At 44.8% G+C, this 17,845-nt stretch overlaps 1 protein-coding gene and 1 pseudogene across 2 annotated transcripts in view; one reads left to right on the top strand and one right to left on the bottom strand.

Annotated features, from left to right (window-relative positions):
* Positions 1 to 10,260: 10,260 nt before the first annotated feature.
* Positions 10,261 to 17,845, bottom strand: part of Mrps6 (mitochondrial ribosomal protein S6) — a 66,050-nt gene continuing 58,465 nt past the window's right edge. The window contains exon 3 of one of the 2 annotated variants that reach the window (XM_026393558.2): positions 10,261 to 10,863. In XM_026393558.2, the coding sequence (XP_026249343.1) occupies positions 10,674 to 10,863 (190 nt within the window). In that variant the 3' untranslated portion in view covers positions 10,261 to 10,673. The remainder of the gene's footprint in view (positions 10,864 to 17,845) is intronic. The other variant, XM_026393559.2, reaches the window with a different exon arrangement.
* On the top strand, positions 12,892 to 14,683 carry LOC113186172 (replication protein A 70 kDa DNA-binding subunit pseudogene; annotated as a pseudogene).

The raw sequence follows: 17,845 nt of genomic DNA, 5'->3' as shown, positions 1-17,845 counted from the left end.
GTGTGGCAGGGCAGCAGGGGGACACCTCCTGGAGCAACATCCACAGCAGGAACAAGGAGACTGCACTGGGGACACCGGGAGATGTGAGCCCTCTGGAGCATCGTGTGCTCATCCAGAGGGAAAATGGAGGGTGCAGTGATGGACAGGAGATGCACTCTGAGAGCGTGTGTGGAGCTTTCTTTCTGAGTGTGTGTGTGTGTGTGTGTGTGTGTGTGTGTGTGTTTCACAAGGTGAGATAATGGTAACATAGAAGAAGGTAAAAATTCCGTTTTCAGTAAAATAGAAGCTGAGGGTGAGGTGGGGGCCAGAGGTGCTGGAAGACTGGGGAGAGGGGAAGGCAGAGGTTTACCTGGGAAGGTCGAGAATCGGTGGGCCAGGGAAGCATCTCCGCGCCAGGGAGCACAAATGGCCGACGTCAGGACAGAAGTGTTTTTCTCCAGCCATGTTCTGCCGCACAAATGCAGCAGGGAGAGTGACGAAAATCAGCAGGAGAGGACCAAGGGGGCTGAGGGGTTGTGGTCGCTGCCTTGGAGTTTGAGCTGGGTAGGGAGGGGATGGGTGGCATAAGGAGAGATGCGGGGGAAAGGTGGTAGGATGGGTAGGTCTCTGTGCGGTTGGGGACTGGGTTGTTGGTGCAGGAGACAAAACAGAGTGAGCTGGAGAGACAAGAGGGGGTGTCTGAAACAGAGTTTGGATAATGTATCTATTGGTACAAGCAGGGAGCAGGTGACTGAGGTAGGATGGATGGCAGTATGGAGGAGGGGACACCAGGTAACTAAGAGGCCAGGGCCTTGGAAGGATCTCCAAGTGGTAACTGACGTCACCCAGAATCACAAGCTTGGAATGGAAAGAGTAACAGTGGATCAGGATCTGAAAATCTCCCAGGTACAAGAGGACATAACCCAAGTCCCCAGGTGACCAGTCACACCACTGGGGTCAGCCTGCTGGCATGAGGTCAAAACCTAGGGCTAGAGTGGGGAGAGGGCTTGTGGTCTGCATGGGGCACAGGATCAGGAGGCAGGTGCCCTACCTCCAGGCCTAGTAGGAAAGGGGTCATGGGAGAGAAAAGGGTCACCACAGAGAGAGCCACAGGGAAGGCAAGAGCTTTGAGGTTCCAGTTTCAGTCAGAACAACAAGAGGAAGAAAAATTTTGAAGAGTTTGAGGAGGACAGAAATTTGGATGATGACTTATCTGGGGATCCAGAGAATAGGTCTCAGGGTCGGAGAGGGAGGGGGGTCAAGGCTGGAATATACTGAACTGATAGGATCTGGGTTGCTGAGGGTGAGGGATAACCTTAACACCCGGGATTCTCTTGATGATCCCCATCAATAAGAATAGGAGGCCAGCCAGGCGCTGTGGCACATGCTACGGCTACTCGGGAGGCTGAGGCAGGAGGACCCATCACAAGTTCAAGGCCAGCCTGAGTAACTTAGTAAGACCTTGTCTCAAACAGAAATGGGAGAAAGGAGTAATTGGGGGTGAAACAGTGGTAAAGTGCCCTGGGTTCAATCCCCAGACACACACACACACACACACACACACACACACACACACACACATACACGGAATAAAGGGCTCTGAGCACTGTTACATTACTTCCCAAGTCTTCAAGGCAAATAGGCCAGCTGGGGGCTGGGGACGTGGCTCAAGTGGTAGCGCGCTGGCCTGACATGCACAAGGCACTGGGTTCGATCTTCAGCACCACATAAAAATAAATAAAGATATTGTGTCCACACACACACACAAAAAAAAAAACAGGGCATCAGGGCGGTGTTTGGGGGTGGGCCAGCAGGTGAAATGTCAGGGTGTCCAAGAATGAACGGGGTGTTTCTAGAAGCATGTAGAATTCAGGGCTCTCTTTGTCCATGTCAGGGGCAGGGCGAGGCAGGTGGTGGTCTTGAAAGCTCTTCTGAACAGCATCCATGCAGCCAACGCTGCCTTTCTGTTCTCTAAGATTAGAAAAATGACAGACAATCCAGGAAAGAAATCTGCAAAGTATATAAACCAGCAGTTAACAGGGGAAAAACCCAGAAGGACTGTTAGCATGAAAGTAAATTTATATTTGATAATAGAGAAAAGTTTGAAAAAGAGATGCTTGTTGGCACTCATTATCCTGGCAAAGTGTTTTAAAAACGTAATACCATGACCTGGGAGGGGGTTGAAAAACAGGAACTCTCCAATGTTGCCAACGTTGGAAAGAAGTTTGTCAGTAACTGCTAAAGATGAAAATACCCCGTGGGGCACAGTAGCGAACCCCCATAACCCCAGCTACTTCAGAAGCAGGAGGATCGCAAGTTCTAGATCACCCTGGGCAACTTAGAGAGGCCCCGTCTCAAAAAATAAAAAGGGGCGAGGACGTAGCTTAATGAAAGAGCACTCCTGGATTCAATTCCCAGTTCTGCAAAAAACAAGTAAACAAACAAAGATGAAATTACCCAATGGGTCAGCAATTCACTTTCTGCTGGGGGGAACTTGCACACAAGTCTCTGAAGACACCCTGGTAACCAGCACTGCTCCAGACAGTGCCACGTTGGGCACACCCGCGAACAGGCAGGTGAACGAACTGTGATACAGAATCAACGACTGGGCCTGCAAGTGTCTACGTGCTAGATCTCAAAATGATAGTGCCAGGTGAAAATAAAGCCCGTTGCAGAAGGTGACCTCTCCTGAATCCATTTAGTTAATTAAGATCCACAGAGTAGGGGTTGGGGTTGTGGCTCAGTGGCAGAGTACTTGCTCACATATGTGAGGCACTGGGTTCGAGTCTCAGCACCACATATAAATAAATAAATAAAGGTCCATCAACAACTAAAAAATATTAAAAAAAAAGATCCACAGAGCAATGTTGTGAATTGTGTACATTACACACACACACACACACACACACACACACACACACACACACTCAATTAATATATAAAACTGGGTTTGTGGCTCAGTGGCAGAGCGCTTGCCTCATGCATATGAGGCACTGGGTTCAATCCTCAGCACCACATAAAAATAAACAAAATGAAGATATTGTGTCCAAGTATAACTAAAACAATATTTTTAAAAAATGTTATTGACTTTAGCATGATGGTTACCTCAAGAAGGAACAGGATGGGGGGGGTACAAAGGATTCCAGCTCACGCTAACATTTTCTTTCTTTACTCTTCCTGAAGCATAAACAGCAAAGATATATTATCCATTCAGCTGGATCAGCAGTTGCCTCAAATGTGTTATACTATCTTCTGTACTGCATGTTTGGATGTTTTAAAAATTAGAAGGCTTCTGGTTTCCTACTCTAGGTGCAGATTTTTGCAAAGAGAGCAGAGTATGTGTGACCTGTTCTGTAAGTGAGGACATCACTGCTGTAGCATCATATCCCACCAAGCTACAGACTGAACCCCAGATCTGGTGAGACATATATAGAAGAAATAAAGCTTTTAAAACAGGTTGTAGCTTCTAACTTTGTAAAATCAGCACCTTTGAGTTCTTTGTGAGGGGGCTATGTGAACAACCTGCGACAGTCTTTGCAAAGATAATTAAAATGGCCGTTTGGGGAGAGTACTTGAGAACTGCGGAGCTATCCCGCACTTGGAGGGGATGGCTGTACTAGCCATCTGCTGATCCCTTTCTGTGGCCTTCTTCACCAAACCCTCCTGAGGAGGCTGGGAGGCAGATGGGGCACCGGCTCCTGGCCACCTCTCCAATGCAGAGGGGGTGTCTGAGAGTTCTTTCCCAGGGAAGGTGTCCAACTCATGTTGGTGTCATAGCTCCCTAGCAAATGGGAGCTGGTGGCTGGGAACAAAAGCGTGTGGCTGCAAAGAGGAGGCAGGATGGTGGAAGAAGAGATAAGCAGAATAAAAACACTAGTGGGGATAAAAAATCTCCTTTATTACAGATAAAATTGGGAAGTTAAAGAAAAATGTCGAAAAGGCTCTCATCAGCAAAACATGGCACAAATCTCAGAGTCAAATACAGTCAATTCTTATTATTTGAAGCAAAAACCTTCTGTAAAGTCATTGTGAACACTGAATTAAAGACTACTGAATCACTACGCCCAGGGGAAATACGGGGTAGGTTAGCCTCCAGTCCCAGCACTTGTCGACCTTTTAATATATAACCCTGTTTTGTGTTTTTCTTTTTAAAGACATTGTGTTTTTTATATGTTGCTGACTCGATGTTATGGTTTAGATGTCAAGTGTCCCCCAAAAGCTCATGTTTGAGAAGATGCAAGGGTTTAGAGGTGAAATGACTGGGTTATGGGAGCCTCGACTAATCTGTGCATTATTCCCCTGATGGGGTAACTGGGTGGTAACTGTAGGCAGGGGGGGTGTGGCTAGAGGAGCCGGGTCGCTGGGGACGTGCCTATGGGGTATATATTTTGTTCATGGTGAGCAGAGCTTTGTCTCTGCTTCTCGGTGGCCATGTCCTGAGCTCTTTTCCTTTGCCACATTCTTCTTCCGTGATACTCTGCCTCGCCTTGGGCCCCAAAGAATGCCATTGGCTGTCTATGAACCAAGACCTCTGGAGCCACAAGCTCCAATAAACTTTTCCTCCTCTAATTGTTCTTTTCAGATCTTTTGGTTACAGCATGAAAACTGACTAAAACACTGGGTAACACAGAACTGGAGGCCAACAACATTATAACTCGTGCCTGAACAAAGCCTATCCATCACGTATTTTCACCACAAGGCAGGTCTCCATCTTCTGGAGCTTAGAAAACTGGCAGCATTGGGGCACTCCACTTGGGGGTGGATTTTTTTCTTTTTCTTTTGGTACCGGCGATTGAACCCAAGGATGCTTAGCCACTAAGCCATATCCCCAGATTTTGATTATTTTATTTTGAGACTGGGTCTTACTAGGTTGCTTACAGCCTTACTAAGTTGCTGAGGCTGGCTTCAAACCTGTGATCCTCCTGCCTCAGCCTCCAGAGCTGCTGGGATTATGGGTGTGTGCCGCCTCACCTGGCTTGGGGGCGTGCATTTTGAACAGGGAAATGGAAGTGCAAAACACACATACCAAAAATGTGGCACTAAGCAGACAGGCAAAGACACTTGTTTACAGCACGAGAGCTCTAACAAGAAAGCAGAGCACTGCTTTGTCTGGCTTTCGTTGTCAGGCAACTCCAACACTGTGTGTTCTGTGCGTATCTATGAGCACAAAAGTGCCACAGGTACCTACTTAGGGTTACACATTAATTTTAGTCAGTAGCCAAATTCTCAAAATCAGAATCTGCAAATAATGAGGACTGACTGCACCGAGTAACAGAGCTTGACCCCTCTGTTAAGAAGAAATACCTAGTCTTCCACAAAGAGGTGCTGCCACTTTGGGATTCATCTGGACAAAAGGGGTTACTGCCATGTCCCAACATTTAGCTCCATAGGAGATTTATGGGAATAATGGAGTCTCCTACTTTTGTGGAACAAAGGAATCAAGAGTCCATTATGCATAATCCTTACTTCCCGAATTATCTGTTGAGCATTCATCCTTGACTCTTCTCCCAGTGGTGGGGTCTCAGGCAGATCCAGTCCTCTCAGAAATGTGATGATGCCCATGTTCCTGGGACAGGGTTTGGATACAAGGGTTCTGCTCTCTTTTCAGCTAAAGACCTGGAGCCCTTGGGAGGTGAGGTTTGCTTCAGGGACTCTGCCTCTGCTGGTCTCAGTAGAGTCAGAGGAGCCAGGAGCTGCAGTTGGATGACATTGCTGCTGTTACTATAGACTTAAGAGGTTGATTTTGGGGTCGGGGTGTGGCTCTCCAAAACTGAACTTCACCACCACCTGTGGGTTTCTGGGTTGTGTCACTTTCTCCTCCTATTGATTGTCAGGGTGCTTCTTGCCTGAATCTGGCTCCAAGTCCACGTCCCTCAGAGCTTCATTTTCAGAGAGCACGGCAACGTGAACACAGCAGACAACTCTGCTGGCCTCCAGGGCTCTCTTTGCCATGTTCTTGCAAATAAGTACGAAGCCTGTTCCCGGAAGATGCCTTCCCTCCCCCACTCACTATCAAGTTCCTGAGCCACAAACAACTCCTCAGGAAACCAGGCAGAAATGGGCTTGGGAGGACTCTTCAAGACCATTTGGTTCTCTGGCCACATTTTCCTTCCAAGGACACTGTAGATGAAGAAACTGTCCATGGTCAAGTGGCTGGTGGGTCGAAAAGCCATGACCTTGGAGTGGAACCCTGATCCAAAGTTCTATGCTCATTCCACTACTGAATTTATTTCAAGGTGACCCAGAAATTGCCCTGGAAACTCCCCACCAGTCACCATTCTTGCCTGTTCCCAGGTGCAGGCAGACAGAGCAGGGATCGGCAGGTGACACTGAAAGGCCATTTCAGGTGCAGTGGTCTCTGCCCAACCTCCTGATGCAAATGCCAACAGCCCAGACCACACAAAGAATGATTTGTCCTTCTCAAATGCTCCCACACACGTTTCCCAGTACACCCTGTGCAGCTGAGGCTGATTGAGCAAGCACGTACATTCTCCTCTGCGCTGTCCTCAGACATCTAAAAACCTCACCTCGACCCTCTCTGTACTTCTTGGTGAGTCTGCAGAATTGTTTCCTTCCTCACAAATACACAGGCAAGCATGGGGTTGCTCAGTTAGGATGCACATCCTCTGCCAAGTCACGGGCAACAGATTCACCCTCAGCTCCTCACAGTGATCCTTCAAGACATCCTCAGCAGCCACAAGGCACCCCTGGCAGGTGGGGTCCTGGACCCTGACTTCCAATCTCCTCCCCGCAGAAAGTCCATTGCTGACACTCCAAGCTCCTTCCCACCATCACACTACACTCACCTGTTCCAGGGAGCTCCCAGAATGCACTGTGGCGCTGCCACCTCCTGGTTCCCCCTCCCCACTACTTGTTCCCATGCCAGCTCAAACATCAGCTCTGCTGGAAAACTTCCCAGCCCCACTCCTATTCCAAGTACTAATGAACCAGTTCTCCCAGCCCCCAACCTGTTTCCATGGTGCTTGCTTTGAATCTCCATTGTTTTTATCATGGCCCGAGTTTTAGATAGCTGGAATATTCCCATCTCCCCCATCTGTGAGGGCCTTAGGTCAGGGGCACTGCCCATGGCATCTTTGTGTCCTGCCCAGAGCTGCACCTGCCACGTGTGCTCTATAAATACAATGTGCAGAGAAAAAAGCTCTGTGAGAAATATGGATCAGGCAGAAACATGCAAAAAGGAGTCCTGGTCTCCAGGAAACACATTCTCTCCTGTTCCTCTGGGGGTGGGGGGGGGGCTTCCTTTTGAAGACCTGAAATGAGAAACACTCCCAAGAAGTCCCAGTTCCATTGGCTATCCTCCCCAGAGTGATGATGGAGCCAAAGCCCAGAGTCTGGGTGGTGGGAGATAGAAGGGTCCAGCACCATAGTCCGGGCTGATAAAACCAGTTTCCACCTCCAGCAGGCCAAAAGTGGCCTTTGGAAACAGACAGGCTCCCAGTCCTTCTCCCTTTGTGGCATTGGATGAATTACTTACAATTTTCTAAGCCTTGGTTGCCTTACCTGTAAAACAAGCAGGTCTGCCTCACACAGGTGAGGAGGGTAAAGGGACCAAGGCCACCCTGAGTCTGGCTTGGTACCCTCAGTGAGCCAGGGTTGGCACCTGCTCTTCAAATCTCAGCGGGACCCAGAAGCACTCTGTGCAGCTCTGACTTCAAACTCCTCCCATCTTTTAACCAAATACCCTACTCATCTCTACCAGCATAAATCTGGTCTTTAGGTAAACACCTGGAAGCCTTGCTAAGGCTTCATCATCCCTCTTTGTGAATGTTCCCATGTCCCGGGCTCACTGAACGATGATGTCTGACATAGGTGTCATGGGGCAGCTTCCCTCTAAAGTGGACCTCAAGACCATGGGCCCTCAGTCTGCATCTCATCATCCACCTGTCTGGCCACTTCATGCCTTGGCTGCTGTGGACTGCTGACTCTTGGAGACATTACTGTCATAAGGACGGCTGGCCTCCTCTCAGGAACTCTGTCCTGGAAGACCTCAGTCAACACACTTTCCTCCAGGCAGGAGGCAGGGATGGCTGGCAAAAATGAACTCTTTCACCCAATCCTGGAAAGGGAAGTGACTTTGGCACTCGAGTGGGAAAGCTGACAGGACTGAGGGTAAACATCATTTGTGCTGTCAATCCTGACCACATCTCAAATTCCTCCTCCGAGTCAGAGTCAGAGTGTATGTGCTGAAGTGCAGCTGGGTCAAGCCAAGAACGTGGGTCAGATCAAACAAAGCACTTCTGCAAAACTGATCTTGTCCAGAGTACTGTACAAATGGTTAAGGCTGCAAACCTAAGGAAGATGGCCTCATGGAGGAGGTGAGCCTGAGGGAGCAGCCACCTTAAGTCCACCTTCTGTAGCTCATTTCGCCTCAGCAACCTCCTATCCCTCCATGTTTAGTCCTCAGGGTTCTCTAGCCTCCCAGATCTGGGCCCTCATTGACATGCCATGCCCCCTTCTTCCCTCCCATTTGCTTTCTCAGGGCCTCCGGTGTCCCTGCACATCTCACCCCACAGGCCCTACTTTCCCATGGTCTTTGCACCTGCCCTTGGTGGCACTTTCCATTTGCCACCGCACAGGTTTGCACCTTCCCAGCTCCCAGTGAGGACAGGAATGGTCCTTGCTCACTGCTGTATGTTTAGCACCCTGCTCATTTCCATTCACTGAAGGAAGGAGTGGACCAACACAACAGCCCTTGAGCCACCAGCCCAGGCAGGAAGACCCGATTCTTGGCTCTGATAGCAAATACACAGCCTGGAAGTCACCTGCACAGGTGCCCTGATCAAACACCGGGCACACAACACCAGAGCCTCAGTAAGCCACAGAGGGTCCAGCTGAAAACCAGTGCTCAGAACAGAGCGATGTGGCATCACTTTGGCATTTCAAAGGGCAGTGGGGGCGGTGGCACCCTATACAGTTGTCCTACTTAGCCAGCCTCCTTCCTCAGGCTGTGTCACAGGATTCTGAGTGCCTGTGGGGCCAAGAATGCTCAATGGTGTCACCTGTCTTCTCAGGCTCTAGCAGATACAGAGAAAAAGTGCCAGAGCCAAAAAACCAGATGCTAGGACCTGAGTGCCAACAATCACCCCAGACACCTGGTGCCTTGTTTGACCCGAGAGGTAAAGACACCTCAGTGATACAGAATGGGCAAGCCCAGATGGCATCTGGGTCCCCAATTCAAGGTGCCCAGAAGTCACTTGGTAGCTATGGGATCAAAGTTAAATCTTGAGTCAAAAAGTAAGGTTAACATTCCCAAGGAGCTAAAGGGACACTCAAGGCTGGCCAACTATGTGCAGCACCACACATCATGAGTGACATGCACTTCAACCTCACGGGAAGTAGGAAGCTCACCGTTAGCAGTATCTGGGCAAAAGGATACTGAGGTGTGGGTTCTTGTGAGCTTTGGCCAAGTGCCTGAGGTTTTAGGAAATTCTCAATGAAACAGAAAGTGGCTTCTTCCCCAGGTAATTTCTACTTTATCCCTTTTTTTCCCCCCATTCTACAGTTCTTAGTCACCCTCCTTACTCAATTGTTGCTCTTCAAAGACAGGTTTTATAAGCTTTTGTGCCTGGAAGCTGAAGCTGGTCACCGTCTGGGTTCTTAATAAGAGAAGTGACAAAACAGATGGCCCAGTGCAGAGTCAGCTTTACAGAGGGACAGGGCCCTGGACTAGGTTCCTCCTGGCTCTACAGGCATCTCTTGCCCCTTTCTGTCAAGACAGTCTGATCCCATAAATCAACACAGTCAAGGATTTTAGTGACTGGCATTTCTACCTCCCCTCCATTTTATCCACTGAAGTTCTCCCATCTGCAATGGTGACAGACCACTGTGCAGGACACTCTGAAAAGGTGGAAGGGCTGCTCACGTCTTTCCTATTCATAGCCCTAGGGAGACTGAGGATGAGATTTGCATGACCACTCCAGGAAAAAAGCCCCATTTTCACCCATCACAGAAGTCATTCCACTGACAGGAAGTTCCTTCCTCCAGGAGGCCTGCCTAGAGCTGAGGGACATGGAAGAGGCACGTGCCAATAGCCAAGAAAGGACAGGAAACAGTGCCAGAAATCTATGGCCCCAGAGTACACAGCACCCACCAAAAATAATCAGTGATGTGGGAGAAAAGGTTACTGACTTTGTGAAACAGACCTGTCCCCACCCCAGGATCTTCAGTGCCCCATATGCTGGAGAACCCGCAGCCAGGCTGGAGCCATGAGGCCTTGCGAGGTACACGTGCTGAGGCAGGTAAAGAGGCAACACACCTGGCAGAGTTTGTAAAATGTTTATTTCTCTGATAAAAGTTGTCCACATAATATACGGGTCTTCAATTTTTATTTTTGCATGGCTCTTCACTCTGAATTACTGGCCCACAATCCAAGCCAGTTCTGTGTTTTGCTCTTCAAAATTGTATTATTGTTTTAAGGAGAAAGTTCTCACTGACCAGGAAATTACATAATGCAAATGAAATAAAAAATGGCCTACTGTAGGTACCCCAGGTTACAGAGCAGCTCTCGGCGGGCAAGCAGTTCTCTCGCCTCTTGCAGCAAAGGGAATCACAAGGCCATCGGCACCTGCACCCCCCGCCCCCCACCACCAGATAAAGGCCAAGCTTCTCACTATTCACCCATGCTGCTCAGGCCCCAGACAATTCAATAGAAGGCTAAAATCCAGTCAATCGCCTCACTTCCTCTTCTTTGTAGAATATAATTTTTCCTCAAGCGGGACTGGAACAATGCCTTCACACTCTTTTACTTCCTGGGTCAGAGGGTGTTTAACAACATTTGGTCTGATCACATCGACATCTCGAGACAAATGCTCCATTACACTGTCAACAACTGTTGTTGGTGCATAAAAATCCACCAAGAAATACCTGCAATAAAATAGAAATTGGTGAATTCCTGCATTCTGAAGTGTTCTACAATTCTGATCAATATTTTCATTTTACTCTTCCCAGATATACACCAACTACTCATAAACACAAGACCCCTTCATTAAAACAGAAATTCAGCTTACGAGCATGCAGTATACACCCAACCTGCCTGGCTCTCCCCATTATACTCCTGTGGAAATGTGAATGTAAACTAACTTTATGGCAGCAAAAAGGCATTATGACATACTGTGGGAAATACAAGAAAATATGGTAAAATTATGGGGCAAGAACAGAATTTTCTAGCCCATTAATAAGACTGGATTTTTTTAGACCATCAGTTGCTATTCTTTGTAAAAACATCCACAAGATAGTCTTCTAATTTTCCCAAGGATTTTGGGTGATTTAATGCACCTAAGAGATACAGTAAGGACCACCAGTTAACTACACAAACAAGGAAAAAGAAGACTACATTGTATGTACAAGAAATGACAAGAAACAAAAAGAAAATGCCTTGAACTTTGGGGTAAGAAAAAGAAAGCACATGCATCTCAGGGTGGGCCGATGCTCACGAGCCCTGCAGAAAGCTGTAGTTTAAAGACCCACGGCCCCCTTGCTCCCTCGGGCCTGCTGGAGGAAGTCACAAAAGACAAAGCACCCTCTCCTCTGCGCAACCCTCTTCATGGTTCTAAACACTGGAGCCTCCCTTGTACTCTTTGAGGTGCACCACAGTGCACTTAAAGAGCCATGTCAGCACAGGAGTTGGGAATTTGGTGACATTCTAGCTGGCAGTTTTTCAACATCACCTACTTTGTTCTAGCCAAACCTTTTCTCCAGGCCTTGGCCCTCACTGCTCTCGCAGGTAGAAATGTTCTTTGTCCAAGTTCCATGCGCCTAATCCCTCACTTCCACGCGGCTCTGTCCAAATGTCGCCTGCTCAGAGGCCATCTCTGACTTCCCTAAAGTGGCATACCCGCCTCAGCCACCAAGCCTCACGATGCTGTCTCCCTTGCTCAGTGCTTTCCCAGAGCACTCAGTCACCCTGGCACAGTATGTATTTGTTTACTGGGTGCCCCACTCCACTAAAACTAACTGATATAGAGAGAAGGTCTTTGTTGTCCCCAGCACCCTGAATAGCCTGACATCAGCAGGTCCAGGGAAACTCTTCCACAGTGGTGGTGCTGGCATGAACTGTGCAATTCTCACAGAAAGCACTAAAAACCACATTGAAAATGAACACGTTTTGCAAGGAAGAAAGTCACAAGAAAAAGGATGGCATTCTATGTAATTTAATACAAAGAAAGTTCAAAATTTGCAAGCAAATTTCTGGGGACTGAACTCTATCATTGAGACACATACCCAGCCCTTTTTATTTTGAGATAGGGCCCCACTAAATTGCTGAGTCTGGCCTCAAACTTAATCCTCCTCCCTCAGCCTCCTAAATTGCTGAGATTACAAGCACATACCCACTGCACCCAGCTTAAATTTTGAGTGACTATTTCTTCTTAGCTAGCACTACTGGAAAAATCATTCAGGTAAACAAACAAGAGATGGGAAAACATGTGCCAAGCAAAAAAACTAATCAAAATAGTTATAGTGGTTAAAGTGGTTATAGCAGTATCAGATGAAGTGGCCTCTGAAGCCAAGAAAATATTAGGGATAAAAGGAGAGTATTCATTCATGGTGGATTCATCAAGAAGATAGCAACCCCAAATGCACCAAATACCAGAGCTTCAGCATGCAGAAGGCAAGAATTCACAGTACTGAGTGGAGAAACAAATTCACAATCAGCTGGAGACTCTTCACATTCTTCTCCCAGAAATTGAGAGAACCAGTGTGCAGGATATCAGCAAAGATAACAAAAAGTGAGCACCAACCAACTGGAAGTTAATGACATTTACAGAACCCGTCACTTGGCCAAAATAGGACACAGAATCGTTGTCCAAGGTCAAAGACATTCTCAGATATAAAATAAGTGTCAGTGAAGCTGGGGAGCCAAGGAGCAATCATGACAGTTAGCACCATGGAACCATGGTCAGCCACTTGAGCAAGGGGACCATGGCGGTCATACTGTGACAGGGAGATATATCCATAAAAGCAATTCTCCAGGTCAATAACATCCATCCCATTACAACAGGGAATAGTTCACCCTGTTATCAACTGCTTATGAGTGATGAACTTAACACATCTATTGTCTTTTATGTTGGCAACACAATTGAACTCTCTTGTTGTTGTCAACTTACTGTTAACACTCTGAACTCTGAAAGATGGAGAGAGAGTAGTTAGTTTGATGGACTTAGAAGTTTTGAAATCAGCTGAAACAGGTGGATTGAAGGTTGGCCATATAGTGCCCTATAATGAAGGACGTGGGCAGCAGCAAGTAGTTCTTTTCCCACCTCAAACCAGCAAGCCCCAGCAATAGAATGGGAGCTCAGGGGTGGGTTCCACATCATCTATGGGTTATGGTGCCTCAAAGACATCTGGAAAACCTGGAGGAACCAGCCTATCACATCCTTGGCGGGGGGGCATAGTCCAAAGTGGTACCCATTGCCAGCCCACCTCTTACCAGTCCAAGTGGACTATTTATGCTCATGTTAGCAACAAAAGTCAAATCTGTACCTGGAGCAATTCGAGGAGAAGTAAACTTTTCTCTATAGAACTAGTTGTTAAAAGTGGTAAAATCAAAGCCACTACTTTCAGTTAGCAAGTAGACAAGTTCTTTCTCCTTACTGAAGTTAAGAAGATGTATTATTTCTCAAAATGCACCCTGAAGATCGCTAACAAATAATTTTCTGCTGTTAAAAATGACTATGAGATGACTTTCAATGAGACTTGTGTCATGCCCTGTGAAGATGATCATCATCTACCTACAGTTCAGTTTGATTTCACTGACATTGGTGACTTAGAGAACCAAGTCTAAAGACACACTTGTAGACATAATCGGGATCTGCAAGAGCTATATAGATGCTTCTAAAATCACAATAAAATTTAACAACAGAGGAGTTTCTAAAAGATATCTATTTAATGGACATGTCAGGGAAAGTGGTGACTCTACTCTATGGAGAGAAGATGCTGACAAGTTTGATGGTTCTAGACATCCTGTGATGGCCATTAAAGGAGCCAGAGTTTTCCATTTTGGAGGACAGAACATTTCCGTACTATCTGAATTCAAGCACTGTCGTTTTGAACCCTGACATCTCAGAGGCCTATAAGCTTTGTGGATGGTTGGACTCAGAAGAACAAGCCTTAGATGTTTCCTCTCTAATCTAAAGAGTGGAGAAGAAGGAGAAGGCAACACCAACTGGAAAACCTTATATGAGGTTAAATCGGACAACTTGGGCCATGGTGACAAGGCTGACTATTTAGCTCTGTGGCAACAGTGGTGTCTTTGCAAAGAGAACTGTATGTACCAGGCTTGCCCAACTCAGGGCTGCAATAAGCGATTGACCAACAGAATGGATTATACCACTACGAAAAGTGCGACGGTGAATTTGCCAATTTTAAATACAGCATGATCTTGTCGGCAAATATTGTAGATTTCCAAGAAAATCAGTGGGTGACTTGTTTCTAGGAGTCTGCCAAAGCTATCCTCGGACGAAATACTGTTTATCTTGGGGAAATAAAAGAGAAGAATGAGCAGGCATTTGAAGAAGTTTCCCAGAATGCCAACTTTCGATCCTTTACATTCAGAATCGGGGTCAAACTGGTGACCTACAATGATGAGTCTCAAATTAAGGCCACCATGATGGATGTGAAACCTGTGGACCACAGAGACTACAGCAAAAGACTGATGAAGAACCCCAGGAGAAATGCAGTGGTGTAGGAGAGCAGTGTGAGTGGGCACAAGTTTGAAAGCAGCAAAAATGGAGTCAGTTTCTTCCCACCTCCACATGACAGTCAGAGTGTAGAGCACCTCTGTGGTGGAGTGGAAGTTTCCCCTGTATGCACCTCTTGGGACTCAGGCAGAGCACAAAGTGCTCAGAGGGCTATGGTGCAAACTGTCAGACCCAGGCATCAGTGGCAGGTATCACAGCCAGTCCCTCTGACTTTTATTAAAATTTCATTATCTTCAAGCAGTAATTATGTCACAATTGACTCTAACTCTACAAACAGTAAGATAAATTATGTCACTCAAAAAATAAAAAAATAAGTGTCAATAAATCTAAAGGAACTCAAATAATAAGAAAGATCTTCTAAATATTGAATGCTAAATGCACATTTAAATGAAGAATGGATTAAAAGAAATAGAAAGGAAAATTACAAAGTACTTTAAAATAAATGAAACTATAACATACTGAAAATTTGGGGATGCCAGAAAAATAGTACATAGTGAAAAATTGAGCCCTAAAAACACTGATATAAGTAAAAAGCAAGTCCTCAAATCAATGATGTCAGTTTCTACCTCCAGAAACTGGAAAAAAGAGCAAATTAAATTCAATAATAGGGAAGATAAGATGGATGGATTGGAGCAGAAATCTCTAAAAAGGAAAAACAATAATAATGAAACTAGTTCAGTGAGATCAATAAAATCGATATGTCTCTAGTCAGATCAATAAAAAAGAGGTAAGATAAATTATCATTATTAAGAAAGAGAAAAGTGAAATGGAACAGCCTTTTAAAGTACTAAAAGGATAATTGGGGATATTATGAACTGTTTTGAGGCCTGCATTATCTTATAACAAAACCAAAGACATCTCAGAAAAAGAACAGATTGATTTCTCATATGCACAGATGAAAAAAATTCTAGATAAAATTTCAGCAAAATGATTACTATAATATATAAGAAGGACAATCTATCATGACCAATCAGGGCACATATCAAAATTATAATATTGGCTTAACATGTGAAAAAAATACATCAACCAATGTAATTAATAATATTAAACTAACAAAACATTTTAAAACCCCACAATCATTTCAATACAGGTAAATAAAAGCATTAACCAAAATTCCCTACTCATTCCTGATAAAATTCTCAGGAAACCAGAGAGAATTAGAAAACTTCCTCAATCCTACAAAGGACATCTTTAAAAATCCTACAAATAATATTTACCAACTGATAAAATTCAGCTTTCCCCCAACATTGGAAACAAACAAGAATGTCCTCTATAGTATCACTTTTATTCAACAATGCACTGAAAATGCTTGCTAGTGTAAAAAGGCCAGAAAATCAAATAAAAAGGGGATAGACTGTAGCTCAGTGATACAGCACTTGCCTAGCATGCACAAAGCCCTGCGTTCAATCCCAAATACTGTGGGGGCGGGGAGGGGAGAAGAAAGAAAAAGCTTCCAGATTGTTAAAGAAGGAAATATAACTGTCTTTATTTGCATATGACATGACTATTGAGAAGACCTAAAGACATTATTAAAAAGATTGGAACCACTGAGTTTAGCAAAGCTGCACAATACAAAATTAATAGACCAAAAAATGACCTTAGTTTACTATATTAACAACAAATAATCAGACATTGGAAATAAATGTGAATACCAGTAGAGAAACATATAATTTTCAAGCAGACTTTTCAAAATCCTTATACAAAAACTGAACTTTGTTCCATACTTGTATCATATAAGAAAATGAGCTTCAAAACGGAACACAGATTTAAATGTGAAACATCAGGCCGTAAAACCTCTGGAAGAAAACATAGAAAAGTCTTTGGGACCCCGGGTGAAGCCAAGTGTCCTCAGATACAACACCAATGCAAATTAAGACTTTGTTTAATATTAAAATGACTATGATCAAAAAATTTAAAAATTGTGGATAAAATACTGTTATCCAGAATACAATCTTGAAAACACATTTCATGAGATACATAACGACAAAAAATAGCACATAAAAAGATACTTAAAACCATCAATCATTGATAAAATACAAATTAAAGCCACAAAGTGATTTCTGCCAAAATAGCTAAATTTAAAAAGACTGACCATAACAAGTGTTGGTAAGGACTGAGAGAAACTGATATACTAGTAGTATACTATTACTATATACTAGTATATATACTCATATACTAGTAGTGGGACTGTCAATGCTCTAACCAATTTGAGAAAACATTTGACATTTTCTTGAATAGTTAAAAAATACATACCTGCTATTATGATCAAACCATTTTATTTCTAGATTTACCCAAGAGAATTTAGAGCACAGGTCCATACAATATCTGTGCCTTGCTGTCTGGAGCAACCCAGACTGGAAGCAACATGCATATCAAATGATAAGCATATGGTGGTAAGCAACTCAGCAACAACAAGGAGTTAGACTCTTGATACACACTATTGACACGTCTTAAAACAATTATTTCAAAAGAAGAAACTGGAGTAAAAAGAGTACATACTGCCTGATTACATCTAAGATTTCAGAAAATAAAAACAAATCTGAAATGAAAGAGAGCAATTGGGTTGCTTGGGGTGGAGGACAAGAGGGAAGGGATCACAAGGGCAGGAGAAGACAGGATGACGAAAGTTTATTATCTTGATTGTGGTGATTTCATGGGTGTGTGTGTATATCAAAACTTATTAAATTGTATACTTTAAATATGTGCAGTTTCATTGTATATCTATTAAATTACCTCTCTAACGTCATTGATTTAAAAAGAGTACTTAGGAAGCTGAATGTGCAGGACTTGGTAAATGACCTGATAATGGGGTAGGAAAGACAAGGGAGCAGTTACAACCAATGAAGCCTCCTAGATTCCTTGAAAATTGAAGCAGAAATGGTGTAAACTCTTCCATCATTTTGTGAGCTTCTTGAGATAAGTGACTTGCACACATATTTGCTTACTCTGGAAACTACGCACCAACCTGGCCAGGGCTTAATTTTACTTGCTTATTTCTATCCCCATACGGCAGACAATAGGGTTGCAATCACCTAACTAATGAACTACTCATTTGTTCCACATTTAATTATTGATTGCTTGCCTTAACAAGGCTCTGGAGTAGAGCCTGAAAAATAAGTGTGAACAATCTCAAATTACCTGCTCTATGC

This window comes from Urocitellus parryii, chromosome 2 (genome assembly GCF_045843805.1).
Source record: "Urocitellus parryii isolate mUroPar1 chromosome 2, mUroPar1.hap1, whole genome shotgun sequence".
Classification (NCBI taxonomy): domain Eukaryota; kingdom Metazoa; phylum Chordata; class Mammalia; order Rodentia; family Sciuridae; genus Urocitellus; species Urocitellus parryii.
Note: the sequence above shows the minus strand (reverse complement) of the source record. Positions and strands in the feature narration are given on the sequence as shown.